This window comes from Erythrolamprus reginae, chromosome 2 (assembly GCF_031021105.1).
Source record: "Erythrolamprus reginae isolate rEryReg1 chromosome 2, rEryReg1.hap1, whole genome shotgun sequence".
Taxonomy (NCBI): domain Eukaryota; kingdom Metazoa; phylum Chordata; class Lepidosauria; order Squamata; family Dipsadidae; genus Erythrolamprus; species Erythrolamprus reginae.
Genome location: NC_091951.1, coordinates 337,692,415 through 337,713,108, shown reverse-complemented (window position 1 = coordinate 337,713,108; position 20,694 = coordinate 337,692,415). Strand labels below are relative to the sequence as shown.

The following is a 20,694-nucleotide window of genomic DNA, read 5'->3' as shown; positions in this document are numbered from 1 at the left end:
GCCAAGGGAGATTTCAATAAAGGTGGGCGTAAAACTATTTTCAAAGCTGGTATTCCCACAACATTCTTAACTTAGACTTAGCGCAAGGCAGTGAACTAATCACAAATATATATTTTTTCTTCCTGTGCATGCTATGTTTGATCCATGGAGGCTATTGGTGTTTCAGTTTTAACACATTTGCATTCTTTTTACATGTAATAGCTAAAATCCCCAAATCCTGACTGTTGCACGTTTTAAGTCTTGCGATACAAAGGCTGCTTGAAAGTTCTTTGATGTATGAATTTTGCTGCATGTGATTGGAATAACGCATGGGAGATAGTTTGTTAAATCTCTTCACTTTTGTCTTCCACTAGAAATTTCCACTTTCCATTGGGATTCCAAATGCTGCCTTCTTTAACAATCCCGAAATAACTGAAATTCAAGCAGTTTACAAAAGATACTTGAATTATAATGTTACCACTGTTGTTTAGGTAGCGGTATTCCTACTATATACGCTAATGATAGATGAAGTTTTATTTCCTATGTTTTTTTTATAGCTCCTCAAAGAATGGTTGCAAAATGCTGCTCTAAGGATTTAATTATTTGTCAACAATAATTTGTTGTTGTTATCCCTAGGTAATGGACATAATCATGTACTGTCTTGAAGGCTCCTTAGTCAAGAAGAAGGGACTGCAGGAGTGCTTTCCAGCTATCTGCAGGTAGGATTATAGTAGGACCATGTGCGTATCAAAATTAGAAGTGAACAGTTTTTACAACTGTTTCTGTCCTACATCAAGGTTGCCATCTCTGCTCCAGAAAAGTTATTTAATATCTACATGAAACCGCTGGGTGAGATCATCCAAGGGCATGGGGTGAGGTATCATCAGTATGCAGATGATTCCCAGCTCTACATCTCCACCCCTTGTCCAGTCAGTGAAGCAGTGGAAGTGATGTGCTGGTGCTTTTGGGGCCTGGATGGGTGTCAACAGACTCAAACTCAACCCTGATAAGACGGAGTGGCTGTGGGTTTTGCCTCCCAAGGATAATTCTATCTGTCCGTCCATCACCTGGGGGGGGGAGTCATTGATCCCCACAGAGAGGGTCCGCAACTTGAGCGTCCTCCTCGATCCACAGCTCACATTAGAGAAACATCTTTCAGCTGTGGCTACGGGGGCGTTTGCCCATGTTTGCCTAGTGCACCAGTTGCGGCCCTATTTGGACCGGGAGTCATTGCTCACAGTCACTCATGCCCTCATCACCTCGAGGCTCGACTACTGTAATGCTCTCTACATGGGGCTACCTTTGAAAAGTGTTCGGAAACTTCAGATCGTGCAGAATGCAGCTGCGAGAGCAATTATGGGCTTCCCCAAATATGCCCATGTTACACCAACACTCCGCAGTCTGCATTGGTTGCTGATCAGTTTCTGGTCACAATTCAAAGTGTTGGTTATGACCTATAAAGCCCTTCATGGCACCGGACCAGATTATCTCAGGGACCACCTTCTGCTGCCCGAATCCCAGCGACCAGTTAGGTCCAACAGAGTGAGCCTTCTCTGGGTCCTGCCAACTAAACAATGTCGTTTGGCGGGACCCAGGGGAAGAGCCTTCTCTGTGGTGGCCCTGGCCCTTTGGAACTAACTCCACCCAGAGATTAGAATTGCCCCCACCCTCCTCGCCTTTCGTAAGCTTCTTAAAACCCACCTCTGTCGTCAGGCATGGGGGAACTGAGATACTCTTTCCCCCTAGGCCTTTACAATTTACACATGGTATGTTTGTATGTATGTTTGGTTTTATAATAAGGGTTCTTTTAGTTGTTTTAGTATTGGATTGTTACATGCTGTTTTTTATCACTATTGTTAGCCGTCCCGAGTCTACGGAGAGGGGCGGCATACAAATCCAATGAATGAATGAATGAATGAATGAATGAATGAATGAATGAATGAATGAATGTAGAAAGAAGAATGAGCCAACAGGTCAGAAGTTGGCTGGTACAATATAAAAATTCTACAAAACAAACAACGAAAAGGGAGGAGAAAAAAAGATTAAATGAACAACATACAAAGGAATGCATAAGGGATTCACAAATGTAATGGAGGGTTTCATTTTCCAATATATTATTGGTTAATTACGAGCAACGGAATATATTATATGATTTCAAAGACTAAAAAAATCAGTATTAAACGCTAAGCATTAAAGTATGATCAAATTGGTATAAATTACTGACTGGGATTGGAAAATTCTGCCCATTTGACTAAAAATCTATTCTGATTTGAAAATCCTATAAAATTGAAGCACAGACTCTAAACATAAAGAAGCCAATTTTTACCTGTGGGTGATACAAATCCATATGTTCATTTGTAGTCTAGGAATAGTTTCCAAATTCAATTAAATTTTGTATCAGATTTACTTTTAAGATAAGAAATTATTCCAGATACCACCATACACCCCCCACAACTTGGTAAGCCTTTCTTCCAGTGTGGAGATCCAACAGCTTTTCTAGTAAAAGTGTATATTATTTTTATTTTATTATTTATTAGATTTGTATGCCGCCCCTCTCCGGAGACTCGGGGCGGCTCACAACAATAGTAAAAACAATATTATGGCGGAACAAATCTAATATTAAAAAGAAGCATATAAAAACCCTACCATATTTAAACAAAAACAAAACCCAAACAACACATACATACCAAACATAAATATAAAAAGCCTGAGGGAAGGTGTCTCAACTCCCCCATGCCTGGCGGTAAAGGTGGGTCTTGAGTAATTTACGAAAGACAAGAAGGGTGGAGGCATTTCTAATCTCTGGGGGGAGTTGGTTCCAGAGGGCCGGGGCCGCCACAGAGAAGGCTCTTCCCCTGGGGCCCACCAAACGACATTGTTTAGTCGACGGGACCCGGAGAAGGCCAACTCTGTGGGACCTTATTGATCGCTGGGATTCGTGCAGTAGCAGGCGGTTCCGGAGGTACTCTGGTCCAATGCCATGAAGGGCTTTAAAGGTCATAACCAACACTTTGAATTGTGACCGGAAACTGATCGGCAGCCAATGCAGGCCGCAGAGTGTTGTAGAAACATGTAAAAACATATGTCTTTCCTGTGGTAGTTGGGATGCAGAAATCTTATTCTGTACACTTTAAGGGTTTTGTTTTGTTTTTATTATTTGTGCCTTTGTATCAGTCTTGACTCCTGGCTGTCAGGATTAAGCATAAAACGTATCAGGAAAGACTTAATGAACTCAATCTGTATAGCCTGGAGGACAGAAGGAAAAGGGGGGACATGATCGAAACATTTAAATATATTAAAGGGTTAAATAAGGTCCAGGAGGGAAGTGTTTTTAATAGGAAAGTGACCACAAGGACAAGGGGACACAATCTGAAGTTAGTTGTGGGAAAGATCAAAAGCAACATGAGAAAATATTATTTTACTGAAAGAGTAGTAGATCCTTGGAACAAACTTCCAGCAGACGTGGTTGGTAAATCCACAGTAACTGAATTTAAACATGCCTGGGATAAACATATATCCATCGTAAGATAAAATACAGAAAATAGTATAAGGGCAGACTAGATGGACCATGAGGTCTTTTTCTGCCGTCAGACTTCTATGTTTCTATATATTATATATATTATATACCTACATACCTGTACCTCACCTACAAAAAGATATGGATAAAATTGAACGGGTCCAAAGACGGGCTACACAAATAGTGGAAGATCTTAAGCATAAAACGTATCAGCAAAGACTCAATGAACTCAATCTGTCTAGTTTGGAAGACAGAAGGGAAAGGGGGGACACGATCGAAACATTTAAATATGTTAAAGGGTTCAATAAGGTTCAGGAGGGAAGTGTTTTTAATAGGAAAGTGAACACAAGAACAAGGGGGCACAATCTGAGGTTAGTTGGGGGAAAGATCAGAAGCCATGTGAGAAAATATTATTTGAGTAGATGCTTGGAACAAACTTCCAGCAGACATGGTTGGTCAATCCACAGTCACTGAATTTAAACATGCCTGGGATAAACATATATCCATTGTAAGATAAAATACAGGAAATAGTATAAGGGCAGACTAGATGGACCATGAGGGGTTTTTTTGTGCCGTCAGTCTTCAATGTTTCTATGTTTCTATTTAATTTTTTTGGCACAGCGCATGAGGAAGCGAAGCGGCAGCGAACTAAGTTAGAACCCACCCCTGCATAACTTGTTTGCCTTTGCCTTTCTCCTAGAGCTGAGAGAAAGCAAGTGGTGCAGAGTTATCCAGTTGGCTTTATTCCTAAAGCAGGACCAGAACACAGTCTCCCAATTAATACAAATATTACATGTTGAAATGATCGTTCTACTTTTAACATTGCTTTGTTCCGATATGAATCATTTTCCAGAATTTTGCTTTTACAACATTGCCAACACATATAAAAGAATGTGGGAGTCAGAACCTTAAGCTGTCACTACTTCTTTATGTATCTCCCCACCACCACCACCACCACCACCACCACCACTTTTCCAAAGATCCCAAATTTGTACAAAGGTTAGACATCTCTGGTCAAGCAGTACATTTCAATGGAGCACTTAATCGACAGAAGCTGACATAAATTAAACAGAAAAATGTTCTGTGGATATAGCAATAGCACTTAGACTTCAGACTGCTTTACAGCCCTTTCTAAGTAGTTTACAGAGGGTCAGCCTTCTACCCCCAATAATCTGGGTTCTTATTTTACTGACCTTGGAAGGATGGAAGGCTGAGTCAACCTTGAGCTGGGGAGATTCGATCCGCCAAACTGCTGGCAGCCAGTGATCAGCAGACATAGTTTCAAGTACTGCACTCAAACCGCTGTGCCACCGCGCCTCTATGTGAATATGAATGCATACTTAACAGTTTCTATATAACTGCTCACAGATTCAAAATCAGTAAACAGATAATAGGGCCGCTACATATGTTATATAAAGCCACGGGATTACTTACTTACTTACTTACTTACTTACTTACTTACTTACTTACTTACTTACTTACTTACTTACTTTCTTTCTTTCTTTCTTTCTTTCTTTCTTTCTTTCTTTCTTTCTTACTTACTTACTTACTTACTTACTTACTTACTTACTTACTTACTTACTTACTTACTTACTTACTTACTTACTTACTTACTTATTTATTGGATTTGTATGCCGCCCCTCTCCGTAGACTCGGGGCGGCTAACAACAATGATAAAAACAGCATGTAACAATCCAATCCAATACTAAAGTAACTAAAAAAAACCTTATTATAAAAACCAAACATACATACAGACATACCATGCGTAAATTGTAAAAGCCTAGGGGGAAAGAATATCTCAGTTCCCCCATGCCTGATGGCAGAGGTGGGTTTTAAGAAGCTTACGAAAGGCAAGGAGGGTGGGGGCAATTCTAATCTCTGGGGGGAGTTGGTTCCAAAGGGCCGGGGCCGCCACAGAGAAGGCTCTTCCCCTGGGTCCCGCCAAACGGCATTGTTTAGTTGACGGGACCCGGAGAAGGCCCACTCTGTGGGACCTAACCTAACTACTAAACAATGTTGGCTGGTGGTACCCAGGGGAAGAGCCTTCTCTGTGGCGGCCCTGACCCTCTGGAACCAGCTCCCCCCGGATATTAGGATTTCCCCCACCCTCCTTGCCTTTCGTAAACTTCTTAAGACCCACCTCTGCCATCAGGCATGGGGGAATTGAGACATCTTCCCCAGGCCTATATAATTTGTGTGTGGTATGTTGTGTGTATGTTTTTTAATTATGGGGTTTTTAGTTTTTAAATATTAGATTTGTATTTTACATTGTGTTTACTATTGCTGTGAGCCGCCCCGAGTCTATGCAGAAGGGCGGCATACAAATTTAATTAATTAATTAATAATAATAATAATAATAATAATAATAATAATAATAATAATAATCCCCATAATCATTGTACCAGCCAACCAGCAGCCTGTAGATTATGAGAAACACATTTGCAGTGGGCCAGTTTAGACACCTTCCTATGCTTTTTGGCTTTTTGAGCCATTTTGCATGGATCAAAGCTTGCGTATCTGTGAGATGTTATCTTCTGCTGTTTAATATTGCACTCAATTGTAGATGCTCATTAAAATGCCAGACGGAAATCCTACAAGCTGAAACACTGAAATAATAGCAGCAATAATTGGGTTAGGCATAGGGTAATGTAGTTTTTGACATTTTGAAAATGTTAAAAGATAGTGGAAGCTCCTAAGAATTATATGAGCCTTAATTCAGCAAGATCATTTAGCAAAATCAAGACACAAGGAAACATAAGACAGACAGTCATATCCCAGACCCATAAGAACATAGAATCAGAACCAAGTCAAAGTAGAGCAACCCAAAAAAACCCTAAAGAGGGACCAAATCATCACCATTCTCTTAGCAGACAAAGGCTGGACCACAATTAATATGAACAGAACACAATACATATAAAATATATATAAAAGCCAAAAAACCCTTCAACCTAATAAACACAACTCTAATACTAAAAATATTCAAATGAATATTCAAATACACTTCACCATCCCAGAACATCAGCAAAAAGGAAACAGACTATGTATATATCTTCCCCAAAAAATGAATATCCACCCAACTTTATCAAACTATGTCTGACCACTCAAACCCCTACTGTACAACCAACACAGACTATGACAAGAATATTACTAACTTGTATTTTATTGTTTTTTATCATATGTTAAAAGCCACCACAAGTGTTTGTAGAGGGGCAGCATGGAAATCCAATAAATAAATAAACCCATAAATAAATAAACTTACACCAGAAACCTCTTGGAAACAACAGACTGTTACAACTGCTTGGCATCATTTTACCACACAAGCCAACTAAACCCCTCCAAAATGTCTTAAATAAATCAAAAGACCATCAGCCCAAAAAGTAAAAACAGGAGTCATCTACACAAGATTCTGAGAAATATAACAGCCATTATGTCCAGTCAATGAAGCAGTGGAAGTGATGTGCCGGTGCCTGGAGGCTGTTGGGTCTGGATGGGTGTCAACAGATTCAAACTCAACCCGGATAAGACGGAGTGGCTGTGGGTCCTGCCTCCCAGGGACAATTCCATCTGTCCGTCCATAACCCTGGGGGGGGGAATTATTGACCCCCTCAGAGAGGGTCCGCAACTTGAGCGTCCTCCTTGATCCACAGCTCACATTAGAGAAACATCTTTCAGCTGTGGAGAGGGGGGCGTTTGCCCAGGTTCGCCTGGTGCACCAGTTGTGGCCCTATCTGGACCGGGACTCACTGCTCACAGTCACTCATGCCCTCATCACCTCGAGGTTCAACTACTGTAATGCTCTCTACGTGGGGCTACCTTTGAAGAGTGTTCGGAAACTTCAGATCGTGCAGAATGCAGATGCAAGAGCAATCATGCCCATGTTTTCACCAACACTCCGCAGTCTGCATTGGTTGCCGATCAGTTTCTGGTCACAATTCAAAGTGTTGGTTATTACCTATAAAGCCCTTCATGGCATCGGACCAGAATATCTCCGGGACTGCCTTCTGCCACATGAATCCCAGCGACCGGTTAGGTCCCACAGAGTTGGCCTTCTCAGGGTCCCCTCAAGTAAACAATGTCGTTTGGCGGGACCCAGAAGAGCCTTCTCTGTGGTGGCCCCAACCCTCTGGAACCAGCTCCCCCCCAGAGATTAGAACTGCCCCCACCCTCCTTAACTTTCGTAAAGTTCTTAAGACCCATCTCTGCCGTGAGGCATGAGGGAACTGAGACATCTCCCCCAGGCCTATACAGTTTATACATGGTATGTTTGTGTGTATATTTGCTTTTAATAATGGGTTTTTTAGTGTTTTTTTAATTATTAGATTTGTTCTTATATTGTCTTTTATTGTTGTGAGCCACCCCGAGTCTACGGAGAGGGGCGGCATACAAATCTAATTAATAATAATAATAATAATAATAATAATAATAATAATAATAATAATAATAATATGTAGAAAGGAGAGCAGAAGACTAGCAGAACACATTCATGGAGACCAACTAGCAGCCAGAAGACATGATGAAGACTCCTTAATGTCACAATACATGGACAGACTTAATCATAGTTTCAACAGGAAAACTATTGTGAATATCCTAAACCTAGTTAAATCCAAAAACACCAGGGAATTCCTGGGAGCTTGACTATCAGACAAATCGGCCATTAACCGACACCTAGAGGTAGATCACATTTACACATCAGCCAAAAGAGACAGTAAAAAAATAAATAAGAAGAAAGCAAAAATAATACATCCTTAATATCCAAACTTCATTTTCTTTTTGAAAAACGTATATCATGAATGCATCCTAATTTCAAAATAGTCTGCAGATCCTTTGGGAGCACAAATTGGACTGTCTGTAATATCACAAATGCATTAAGATATTTCTAAGGTAGTTTTTAACACTTTCAGATACTTAAACTGATAAATGCTATGTGATAATAGTAGAGATAGCAAAGTTAACTTGATCAAGAGTATTATTTTGTAGCCCCTGGGCTAATTTCATGCAGCCTTGCCTTGCTTCAAGCCCATGCAAGGACAATGTGACATTTGAGCAACATGATAAGGCCATCTAGACGTGTTCTAAACGTCCATTTATTAGAGAGGGGGGAAATAAAGAGATATTAAAGAAGAAATGAGGATTTTCATTTTTGGATCTGGGCATATCCTGCTTGCTTCAGTTGTGCTCCTATAATAGAATCCCTCAACAGATTAAAAACAAATTCACACTGGGTTGTGACGGGACTAGGACATTTCAGTACCAAAATCTTGAGTAAAACTTTTATTTATTTATTTATTTTTATTATACACACATACATGCATGCATGCATGCATGCATGCATACCATACATGCATACCATATTTTTGGGAGTATAAGACGCACCTTTCCCCCCCTAAAAGAGCTGAAAATTCAGGTGCTTTTTTCCCTCAAAGCTTTTTTTCTCAATGTTCCCAGCTCTTACCCACTTGCAAACTCTTTCATTGTTACTCTCTGCAAACAATGTTTTCCAAGCCCTAAGTCTTTACAGCTTTTTTTTCATTGCTCTACTTGCTCTGAATGTTTCTTTCAAGCCCTAACCAGGTGCTACCAATGTTCCCAGCTCTTACCAGCTTGCAAAGTCTTTCATTGTTACTCTCTGCAAAGAATGTTTTCCAAGCTCTAAGTCTTCGCAGGTTTTTTTTTCATTGTTCTACTTGCTCCAAATGTTTCTTTCCAGCCCTAGCCAGGTTCTTAATGATTTTTCCAGCTCTTACCGGCTTGCAAGCTCTTTCATTGTTACTCTCTCTGAATAAGTTTTTTTTTAAGCCCTAACCAGGGGATAAAATAATGTGCTGAAGCTGGCCAGACTAAGGATGCTACCCAGACGAATATCTGGTAAGCAGATTCTTTTCCCTGTTTTCCTCCCCAAAAACTAAGGTGCGTCTTATACTCTGAAAAATACGGTCCATACATACATACAAATAACTCAACGCAGTGAACATATTCAGCACACATTCCTCCTCCTATTTTCCCACAACAATAGCCCTAAGCGGTGAGTTGGCCTGAGAAGAGAGACTGGTCCCAAGATCATCGAACTGACTTTCACGGCATAAACAGGACTAGAGCTCCTGGTCTGCCATTTTCCATCCTCTTGCCTAGACCGAACCGTCTCAAAATCAATCCGAATATATTCAGATAAACTTTATCATGCGCTCATAAGATTTTGATTGATAACTGATAACCTTTAGCATTCTTCAGATCTTAAAAAATGTTTTAAGGGTATTATTCACTCATTTTTTTTTTGCAAGAAGGATAAGGACCCAATAAATGGGAGTAGTTTTTCCTAAGTGTTGTGCTTAGCTCTGCCCCAGCTCCTGCCCCAAGGACTATGGACGTGGGGGAGACATCCACATGCTGCAGGCCTGTTTTGCTCCCGGTGGAATCTGCTGGTGAAGGCTCCTCTGACCAAGAAGACATGAGTGACAGGGAGGGGGAGAGTGTGGCAGACAGCTCAGAAGGAGATCAATTATCTAGCTCCTCCTTGGATTCGGAACAAGAGTTAATGATACAGCCACGCATGCGGAGAGCGATCCATAGGCAGCAACAACTGAGAGGTTATTATCAAAGAAAATAAGGCCACCTGTGGTTGGGTGGGGCTGCGGTAATTAGTGAGGCTGCTATAAATAGCAGCCTGTGGGTTTGGCCATTGTGAAGGATTATCTGATCGTTGTGTTTCGTGCCTACCTTGCTGACTTCGACCTTTTGTATGCTGATTTTTCCCCGCTTTGAAACTAACCCAGGGCAAAGTGTGTTTCACTTTGTGAAAGAAGAAGGACTGTGAATTGTCTCACAGCTGCTGATAAGGGACTTGTACAAATTACCAGTTTGTTTGGAGACGAGTGCTCTTTGCTATACAAAAAGAGTGCTTCGTTTATTTGCATTTTCGGTATAAAGAACATTGTTTTGAATTTTCAAACGTGTGTGTGTCTGAAATTGTATCTGTGCATTTTCGGGAGGATTCTACCAGAGAGCTCGACAGAACACTAAGTAAGCAATCCAGTGTAACTCTAGCACAGAAGTCTTCAACCTTGGTGACTTTAAGACTTGTGGACTTTAACTTCAAGAATTCTCCACTCAGCATAGCTAGCAGGACCCCTGCGAATCTAGCAGATGGTAAAAAGCCCTTCATGGCACCGGACCAGAATATCTCCAGGACCGCCTTCTGCCGCACGAATCCCAGCGACCAGTTAGGTCCCACAGAGTTGGCCTTCTCCGGGTCCCGTCAACTAAACAATGTCATTTGGCGGGACCCAGGGGAAGAGCCTTCTCTGTGGTGGCCCCAACCCTTTGGAACCAACTCCCCCACAGATATCAGAGTTGCCCCCACCCTCCTTGCCTTTCGTAAAGTTCTTAAGACCCATCTCTGTCGTCAGGCATGGAGGAACTGACACATCTCACCCGGGCCTATACAGTTTATACATGGAATGTTTGTGTGTGTGTTTGCTTTTAATAATGGGGTTTTTAGTGGTTTTTAAATTATTAGATTTGTTTTTTACATTGTTCTTGTTATTGTTGTGAGCCGCCCCGAGTCTACGGAGAGGGGCGGCATACAAATCTAATAAATAATAATAATAATAAAATCTGATATATTCAGGCACTATATTGAACATCTAGCTTTATCCAATAGAGGGAAAATATTACCCCATCTTTATTGTCTCTATATTGGCTTCACCTAGCTCATTTGCTGCACAATACTTCTCCTATGTCCACGTTCCAAGATTTCCATTTGGCCCAGTATCGTAATCCTTAATGGTTGACCTATTTGAAATCCCTCTCAGTTTTCAAATTAAAGAAGATCCTTTTCTTCTCTACAAGGGAAGGTCAAAAGCTTTCAATAGCCTCTTAAATTGTATTACATGACAGTTTTCCTCCTGTAACTATATTAACAATAAAAATGTTTGTGCAGAAATTCACGGAAAATGTACCATATTTAATGTCATTAATTTGAAAGCTGTCTCCGCGTAACGGGGCTGATACGTTGATTAATGCACAATGTCTGCTTCGCGGTAGCAGTAATTTTATTTAATGTAATTACTGGTTGGTTAGTTAGATTTATATCACCCTTTCCTCAAGGACCTGAAGGAGGCACACGTATCACTTCTTTTTTCATTTCCCTGCCACAGTGAGGAGGATGGGCTAACAGAAGTTGCCAGGCCCAGAGGCACCCTTTAAACCTCTCTGATTAAAAAGGCAAATTAGAATCTAAGTCTTGGCAGCCCTGGTCCAAAATACAGGTGGTCCTCAACTTATAACAGTTTGTTTAGTGACCCTTCGACGTTACACCCCTGAAAAGTGGGACTTCTCGACCCATTTTTCACATTTAGAACTCTTACAGCATCTCTTGTTCACGGGATCAAAATTTCAGATGTTTGACTTGTATTTATGATGGTGGCAGGCAATGTTCCCTCTAATTTTTTTTCTGTGTGGGCAGAAAAGTATAGTGTCTGAGCGGCAGTCTCTTTGGGACTGGGCGGCATAGAAGAATAAATAAACAAACAAACAAACAAGAAAAAATTCTCTTCTTTTTTATTAAAAGAAATTAATAATAAAACAAAACCAAAATCTATTACTATTATTACTGTCTTCTCCTCTTTTTGCATCCCTGTCTCCTCCCCCCTTGTGTGTGTGTGTGTGTGTGTGTGTGTGTGTGTGAATTCTTGAACCATTTCCAATAACAGGTGAGCTATTGGAAATGGTTCAAGAGTTCACACACACACACACAAACGGCTGGGTTTTTTTTCTCTGTTATTATTTGGGTGCTTTTTACCATATGCTTTAAATCAGAGGTCCCCAACCGCCGGTCCGCGGACCGGGACCGGGCCGTTGGGGCTTTTCAGCCGGTCCGCGGCGCCAGGGCCCCCTCGGCCTTTCCGCACCACCAGCGGCGCTCCCCCCGCCAGCCAGCCAAGCCCCGCGCCCGCCGGAACCGGCTCCTCGCTCTCCCCCCGCCGCCCGCCGCTTTTGCAGGAGGTGGGGAGGGTTGGGCGGCCCGCCAAGGCCAGGAGGTACGCCGCTGCCCCCCCTTCCCTCGCTCCGCCCGCCGCTGCGCCTCCTTGACGCCGAGAGGAAATGCCGGCAAAGGCTTTCCTCAGCGGAGGCCGGCGAAGGTGATATTGAATGTCGGGGGAGAACGGGCGGTTGCGCGCGCTCCCTATCTCCCTGCTAGCCCACTCGGAATATTCAAAATAAGAAAAACCTTTGCCGGCGAAGGCTTTTCTTATTTTGAATATTCCGAGTGGGCTAGCAGGGGGATAGGGAGCGCGCGCAACCGCCCGTTCTCCCCCGACATTCAATATCACCTTCGCCGGCCCCGCCTCTCCTGCAAACCCCCTTGCTGAGAGCCCGGGGCGAAAGTGCTCTCGCAAAGGTGAGACAGGCAGGGCGTGCGCGCGTCATCGCTGAGAAGAACGGAGAGAGAACGAGAGTGAGTGAGAGCAACAGACAGCAAGATAGAGAGAAAGTGAGAAAGAGAGAGTGAGAAAGGGGGGGAGAGAAAGAGATAGCAAGAGAGAGAACAAGAGAGAGAAAGAGCGTGAGAAAGAAAACAAGAAAGAGTGAGAGAGAGAGAAAGCAAAAGAGACAGAAAGAAAACAAGAGAGAGAAAGTGAGAAGAAGAGAGAGAAAGAGGGGGAGAGAGAGAGAAAGAGAGAGGGGGGAGAGAGAGAAAGAGAGGGAGAGGGAGAAAGAGAGGGAGAGGGGGGAGAGATAGCAAGAGAGGGAGAGAGGGAAAGGGGGAGAGAGGGGGGAGAGAAAGAGAGAGGGAGAGAGAGAGGAGATAAAGGAAGAGGAGAGAGAGAAAGGAAGAGAAAGAAAGAAAGAGGGATAGAAAGAGAGAGAGAGTGAGAGATGCTCAGTGAGCCTTTCTTTGAAGTTGCCTTTCTTTCTTTCTCTTTCTTGCTTTCTTTCTTGCTCTTTTTCTTTCTCTCTTTTACCTTCCCTTCCTCTATTTCTTCTTTTCTTTCTCCTTCCTACCTTCTTCCCTTACTCTCCCCTTTCATAAGTTTCCTTGCTTCCTTCCTCTGTTCCTGTCCCTTCCCCCTTTCTTTCTTTCTTTCTTTCCTTCCTTTCCTCCCTCCATTTCTTGCTTTCCTTTTCCTTCCTCCCTTCTTTCCTCCCTCATTCCCTTCTTTCACTCCTTCCTCTCTTACTCTCCCCTTTCACACCTTTCCTTGCTTCCTTTGCACCCTTCTTTTGTTCCTGTCCCTTCCCTCTTTCCTTCCTTCCTTCCCACCCTCCGTCCATTCATTCACCCATTCCTCTCTTGATCGCCCCTTTTACGGTGCCGCTGACAGCTAGCTCCCCCCCCCCACCGGGCCATGGAAAACTGGTCTAGCTTAAAGCCGGTCCCTGGTGCAAAAAAGGTTGGGGACCTCTGCTTTAAATCAATAGTCATTTCTCTCTCTTTCTCTCTCTTTCTCTCTCTTTCTCTCCCCCTCTTGCTCTCTCTCTCTTTTTCTAACTTTCTCTCTCCCTCTCTTTCTATCTCTCTCCCCCTCTTACTCTCTCTCTCTTTCTCTCTCTCCTTCTCTTGTTTTCTTTCTCTCTCTCTATTGCTTTCTTTCTCTCTCACTCTCACACAATCTGAAGTTAGTTGGGGGAAAGATCAAAAGCAACATGAGAAAATATTATTTTACTGAAAGAGTAGTAGATCCTTGGAACAAACTTCCAGCAGACGTGGTTGGTAAATCCACAGTAACTGAATTTAAACATGTCTGGGATAAACATATATCCATCCTAAGATAAAATACAGAAAGTAGTATAAGGGCAGACTTCTATGTTTTTATGTTTCTAAGATGCTTTTTCAAAAGGCGACTGGACTTTGTTTTTCCTTGAAGATGTTTTGCTTCTCATCCAAGAAGCTTCTTCAGTTCTGACTGAATGGTGAAAGATGGAAGGATTTATATTCCTTGCAGTCACCTGGCAGTATATAGCACTGAATGAATAAAAGATAAAAGGAAGGATTAATCTGAATTTATATAAGGAGGCTGTGGCAGAAATCAGAGGTCAGAAGAGCAGCTACATTTTCTTGAAAGTGTGGAGTTACACAGTGGGGAAAGGAAAGGGAGAAAAAAGATTTTCTCTTGGAAAAAATGTTGGAAAGACACCAGGCTTTCTTGCTGAAGCTTCTGTCTACTACAATGAAAAGTACAGAACATAATAAAGCAAAGAAAATAAAGGACATGTACATATATCATGCAAAGAGTAGCAGTTTTTGCAAGAGAGATTGGTTTGATTTTTAATTCCTTTCTTACCAATTTAACTATTTTATCTTTGTTTTTCTGCTGGCCTCCTTGCATGGCCTGTATGCCAAAAGAAGACTGACAAATCTTACCAATAACCTTTAAAAAAAAACATTTGAGAAGCTAAATGGAAATATACATGGATGAAATGCAGAACATGAGTCTTTCAAAATTTTGGAACGGTTGTTGCTCGTGCTGTGTTTAATGCAGGGAAGATCGGAGAAGCCGGTCTGTTTTTCAGAATAATTTATTTGGGTTTCGGGATAATTTATTCTAAAACCAACCTTCTACTTTACAGCGCATCGCACACAGCCATGGTGCCCCCTTCTCCTTTCCCAGAATCCTTTGGGACTCAGCTTTGCCAAACATACGTTCAGCTTCTTGATAGGAACTCAAAGCACATGGTTAAGGTGTTTGAGTTGCTATCAATTTTATTTATTTTATTTATTTATTTTGTCCAATACAAATTTAAAGTTAAAGAGAATAAAAATGTATAGTAGTAAATATCAAGGAAGGGATAGAAGAAGAGATATGAGAATAGAATACATCAATGAAGAGAAGAGGAAGGATATATGGATGGGAGAAAAGATATATAAAATATAGGAGAGACAATTGGACAGGGGACGGAAGGCACACTTATGCTCGCCCCTTACTGACCTCTAAGGAATCTGTAGAAGTCAACCGTGGATAGACTAAGGGAGAAATGTTGGGGGTTGGGGGTTGACACCACGGAGTCTGGTAATGACTTCCATGCTTCAACAACTCGATTGCTAAAGTCATATTTTTTACAGTCAAGTTTGGAGCGGTTGATATTAAGTTTGAACCTGTTGCGTGCTCTTGTGTTATTGCGGTTGAAGCTGAAGTAGTTGTTGACAGGCAGGATGTTGCAGCATATGATCTTGTGGGCAATACTTAGATCATGTTTAAGGCGTCGTAGTTCTAAGCTTTCTAGACCCAGGATTGTAAGTCTAGTTTGGTAGGGTATTCTGTTTCGAGTGGTGGAGTGAAGGGTTCTTCTGGTGAAGTATTGTTGGACCTTTTCTAGGGTGTTGATGTCCAAAATTCGGTGTGGGTTCCAGACAGATGAGCTGTATTCGAGGATAGGTCTGGCAAAAGTTTTGTAGGCTCTGGTGAGTAGTGTGAGATTGCTGGAGCAGAAGCTACGTAGGATCAGGTTGACAATTTTAGAAGCCTTTTTGGCAATATTGTTGCAATGAAGCTGAACAGATTTTATTTTATTTTTTTTTGCAAAGCTGAGGTCCAAAGGATTCTTGGAAAGGAGAAAGAGGCACAATAGCTGTGTGTTATGCCAGTGGTAGATTCCTCCCAGTTCAAACCAATTCACCCAAACTATTAGCGCCCACTGCTGATGTAATTTTGGCATCATGGATCCGGTTCTGTCTGTGCCGATTGTTGCTTGCCACCATCCTTTATTCTGAATTTTCAGCCAATTTTCCTGTGTTTGGATGGCTTCTGTTCATTTTGTGCTTTGAAAGAAGCCCTCCTGCCCACCCCCAGGCTAATACTGACCTTTATTTCTTTGCCCGGAGCACAGCTGATCAGCTACTCAGCTGTGTTTCGGGCTGAATCCACTTTCTAAACATGCGCAGAAGTGAAATCGCAAGAGGGGATACTTGCGCACGATCGGAGTGATGCGAACCGGTGACGAAAGTAAGTGGAATCCATCCAGTAAAGGGCTACCAAAATTTATACTACCACACTGTGGGCGTGGCTTATGCAGGACACCCTGAATTTTCTTTCAATATCTTTCAGTGCAAATTGGGTACTTTAAGATGGAGCTCCATTTTCACTACCCTATTGCGTCCCCCCCCCATCCGGGCAGTAGCCCACCCCTGTGTGATGTGTTGGTTTTAGAACTGCTTTTTTCCACTATGTTGGAAATGTAAGAAAGAAATAGGTTATTATTATAATCAATGGTGGATGTGTAGTAAAGTTAAACCTTATTGGAAAATGATAGAAAGAATAATAAAAGAAATAGTACTACAAGAGATAGGAAAAACCCCGGAATTCTATTTACTAGGTATAACTAACCAGAAATATAAGAAAGAAATTCTACATTTAGTTATTCATATTTTAACAGTGGCCAGGATAGTATATGCGCAAAATTGGAAAGGGGAAAACATTCCCAAAGAAGAGGAGGTTATTAAGAAAATTTTGGACTGCGCTGAAATGGATAGGATGAGAAGACAGTTAAAAGATGAAGAGGAAACAGAATTTTATGAGATTTGGAACAAAGTGTATATATGGATAAATAAGAAGAAGAAGTAAAAGTAAAAAGAATAGGTGAATAGTAGAAGTATGAATATGTTTTAAATTTTGTGTTGAATGTAGTTTATATATGAAGATTTATTATATAAGGTTAAAAAAATTCCTTCTTTTCATTTAAAGTAATAAGTAGATTTAAAGTATTAATAATGTATTCTCTTTTCTGTATTGAAATTTATCTTCTAGAATAAGCGGGGAAATTGCAACCCCACTTTTATGTTAAATGTATGTTTGTTTGTTTTGTCTATTTTATGAAAATTAATAAAATTTATTGAAAAAGAAAGAAAGAACTGCTTTTACCTACCCAAACGTAAAACCACAACAAAAAAATCCCCAACCCCGCCATTTTCACGTCTTGCCCACCGTCCAATCCGATCTCACTTTTTCCTTGTTCTGATGTCCAATTCAGGTTCTACATGGTCAGCTATTACGAGCGGAGTCATCGAATAGCAGTTGGATCTCGCCACGGTTCAGTGGCCCTCTATGACATCCGGACTGGAAAATGTCAGGTAAATAAATCACAGTGAACTTCAGAAGTATTGAAAGGAAAGAGACGGACTCTGTACCAGTCGACATGCTGAGTCGCTGGAACATTATGGATAATGCTAAGGGGAATCAATAGTTTAATGAAGGACTCAATGTATATAGAGTCTCACTGTTTTTGTTTGCTGTAACTGAATGGTGAGCACAGATGGGTTAATAACAGCTGTCCAACACACACACACAAACACACACACGCACACCACAAATTTCTCATATGGTGCCTCGGTTTTCACTACATCCGTTTTTATGTCGCGTATCTGCTAATGGGAATCTGGGAATCATCCACTGAGATTTTTTTTAATTAAAAAGAAATAGAAATTCCATTCTCAAGACAGGGAGTCACTAAAGAGATCAGTGATAGTTGTCGCCAAACTAAGTCAAATGAGGTGCAGTCGCAAAAACATTTACTAAAACCTCTGAGTAATCATATTTGAGAAGGGGCTATAAAGATTGTTAATTGGGTCAAAACTCTCCGGGGCTTTCCACAAATGCAGGAACAGAAAAGGCACCTAATCTTATGAGACATGTGCTGACATTACCACATTGCCAGGAACCATGATTCAAGAGGGGCTTATTTTTCTCAGTACAGTGATACCTCATCTTACGAACGCCTCTTCTAACGAACTTTTCAAGATACGAACCCAGTGTTGAAGATTTTTTTGCCTCTTCTTCTGAACTATTTTCACCTTACGAACCCAAGCCGCTGCTGCTGGGATGAAGGGGTTTCTTTTTTTCCCCTTTTTTGAAGAAAGAAAAGGGAGGGGCGGCTTGGAGGGGGAGAGACTTTGCATTAACCAAAGTAGAACAGCGTGCTTGCAGGCACTGAAAGAGTGTCTTTTTAAGAAAGAAAAGGGAGGGGCGCCCCCCTTGGCTTTCTTCCTTCCCACTCACCCTTTAGCCTAGCCTTGCTTCTTCCACCCGCCCCCTTTAGCTGCTCCTCCCTGCCCTCTGTTCACCTCCCTTCTAAAGTTTGGGATTTTCCTGAAGGATTTGCACGCATTATTTGCTTTTACATTGATTCCTATGGGAAACATTGTTTCATCTTACGAACTTTTCACCTTACGAACCTCCTCCTGGAACCAATTAAGTTCGTATCATGAGGTACCACTGTATTTCCTAGGCATTTTAATCCTCACCTACAGGGGTAGCTTCCTCCCCATTTGGACAGGTTCGCCCAAACTGGTAGTGACACCCTGGTGATGTCACAATGATGTCACCGAACTGGATTGGTCAGTGCTGGTCCGTAGGCGTCACCATCTTTTTTAAAAAAAAAGTTGAGATACTGCATGCAGTCGCCATCTTGTTTTCGCCATTTCTATTTAAAAAAAAATTTTGGGGAAGGGTTTGCAATGCTCATGCATGCGCGCACCCATAAGGTACAGCCACGCGGTACGGGAGAAAGAGAAACGGCAGCGAGGTAAGTTGTAACCCACTCCTGCTCACATGTTTGTACCTAACTAAACCAAATTTGGACTCTTGCAGCTGCAGTGGTTAATAGTGCCTAATTATTAATTATATTTGGTGCACATGGTACATAACCTCAATCTCAGCTTTGTTTAAAACTACAGATTTAATCTTCAATACGTTTTCTTTGTTTAGCTAATTTCTTAAATTAACCAATGAACTGAACAAATGCTCCATCAGTTTTAGAATATAGATCCCTGATCTCCCAAGGACCATAGTTGTTGTTTTTTCAAAAACGCTAATCTGAATAGCCTTGAGGAGTGTATTCACAGTTTAACTAATTATGTCTCTTGAATGTTGTAATTTCCTTAAAGAAATGCAATTGATGGACAGGTAAAATATCTAAATATAGTTTCCTAAGCAGATATAGCAAACATTCATCTCTAGTTATTAATTGTCAAGTGTCAACTAATTTCATAAGTCTTCTTAATATTGATAGTTTCCTTACTCCTAAATTAAACAACAAACATTAGTCTCTTATTGAAATATTATATTATTTCATTGGTGCAGTTTCAATTCCTGTTTCTCAAAATGTGCATAATATTACCTGGCGTTCAAAGGGATTTTGTATTGAAAATATATTTGTAATGAGTAATGTAAGATGATTCCTATCAAATTCACATTTTGTACATCTTTTGTTTTCTGTGCTTTGTTCTCCTTACCAACAAAAAAAATGTTTTTAATTCTTCATTGGTTCTCGGTTTTGATTTTACATTTGTTCTCTCTCTTTTTAAATAATTTATTTCCTAATCTATCCAAGGGGTAGACATATAGAATTCTGCTTTGACCACCAGTGCTAGAAATATGGCTCCACATAAGAGGTTTCAAAATTTGTCTAAAGATAAAAATGGTAGCTGTTGTGGTTGGCTCTGGCCCAGCTCCTGCCCCAAGGAATGTGGAGGTGGATGTGGGGGAAACATCCACGTGCCACAGGCCTGTTTTGTTCCAGATAGAATCTCCCGACGAAGTATCCTCTGACGAAGGAAGCGTGAGTAGCAGGGAAGAAGGGAGTTTAGCAGACAGCCCAGGAGGAGATCAATCATCCTTATCATCCCTGGATTCTGAACAAGAGGCTAGATCATGCAGAATGCAGCTGCGAGAGCAATCATGGGCTTCTCTAAATTTGCCCATGTTACTCCAACACTCCGCAGTCTGCATTGGTTGCCGATCAGTTTCCAGTCACAATTTAAGTGTTGGTTATGACCTATAAAGCCCTTCATGGCATCGGGCCAGAATATCTCCGGAACCGCCTTCTGTCACACGAATACCAGCGACCGGTTAGGTCCCACAGAGTTGGCCTTCTCCGGGTCCCGTCGACTAAACAATGTCGTCTGGCAGGGCCCAGGGGAAGAGCCTTCTCTGTGGTGGCTCCAACCCTCTGGAACCAGCTCCCCCCAGAGATTAGGATTGCCCCCACCCTCCTTGCCTTTCGGAAACTCCTTAAAACCCACCTCTGCCGTCAGGCATGGGGAAATTGAAACATCTCCCCCTTGCCCATGTAGTGTCTGTGTATGATTCGACTGTGTGCTTGTTTTTTATATATTGGGGTTCTTTTGGATTTTTTAACTTAAAACTGTAATTTAGATTGCTAAATATTAGATTTGTAAACTATGTATTGTTTACTATTGTTGTGAG

At 41.5% G+C, this 20,694-nt stretch overlaps 1 protein-coding gene across 1 annotated transcript in view; it reads left to right on the top strand.

The window, feature by feature from the left end:
• WDR7 (WD repeat domain 7) overlaps positions 1-20,694 on the top strand; it is a 390,669-nt gene that overhangs the window by 301,172 nt on the left and 68,803 nt on the right. The window contains exons 24-25 of the mRNA XM_070743517.1: positions 616-698; positions 17,462-17,561. Coding sequence (XP_070599618.1) covers positions 616-698; positions 17,462-17,561 — 183 coding nt within the window. The remainder of the gene's footprint in view (positions 1-615; positions 699-17,461; positions 17,562-20,694) is intronic.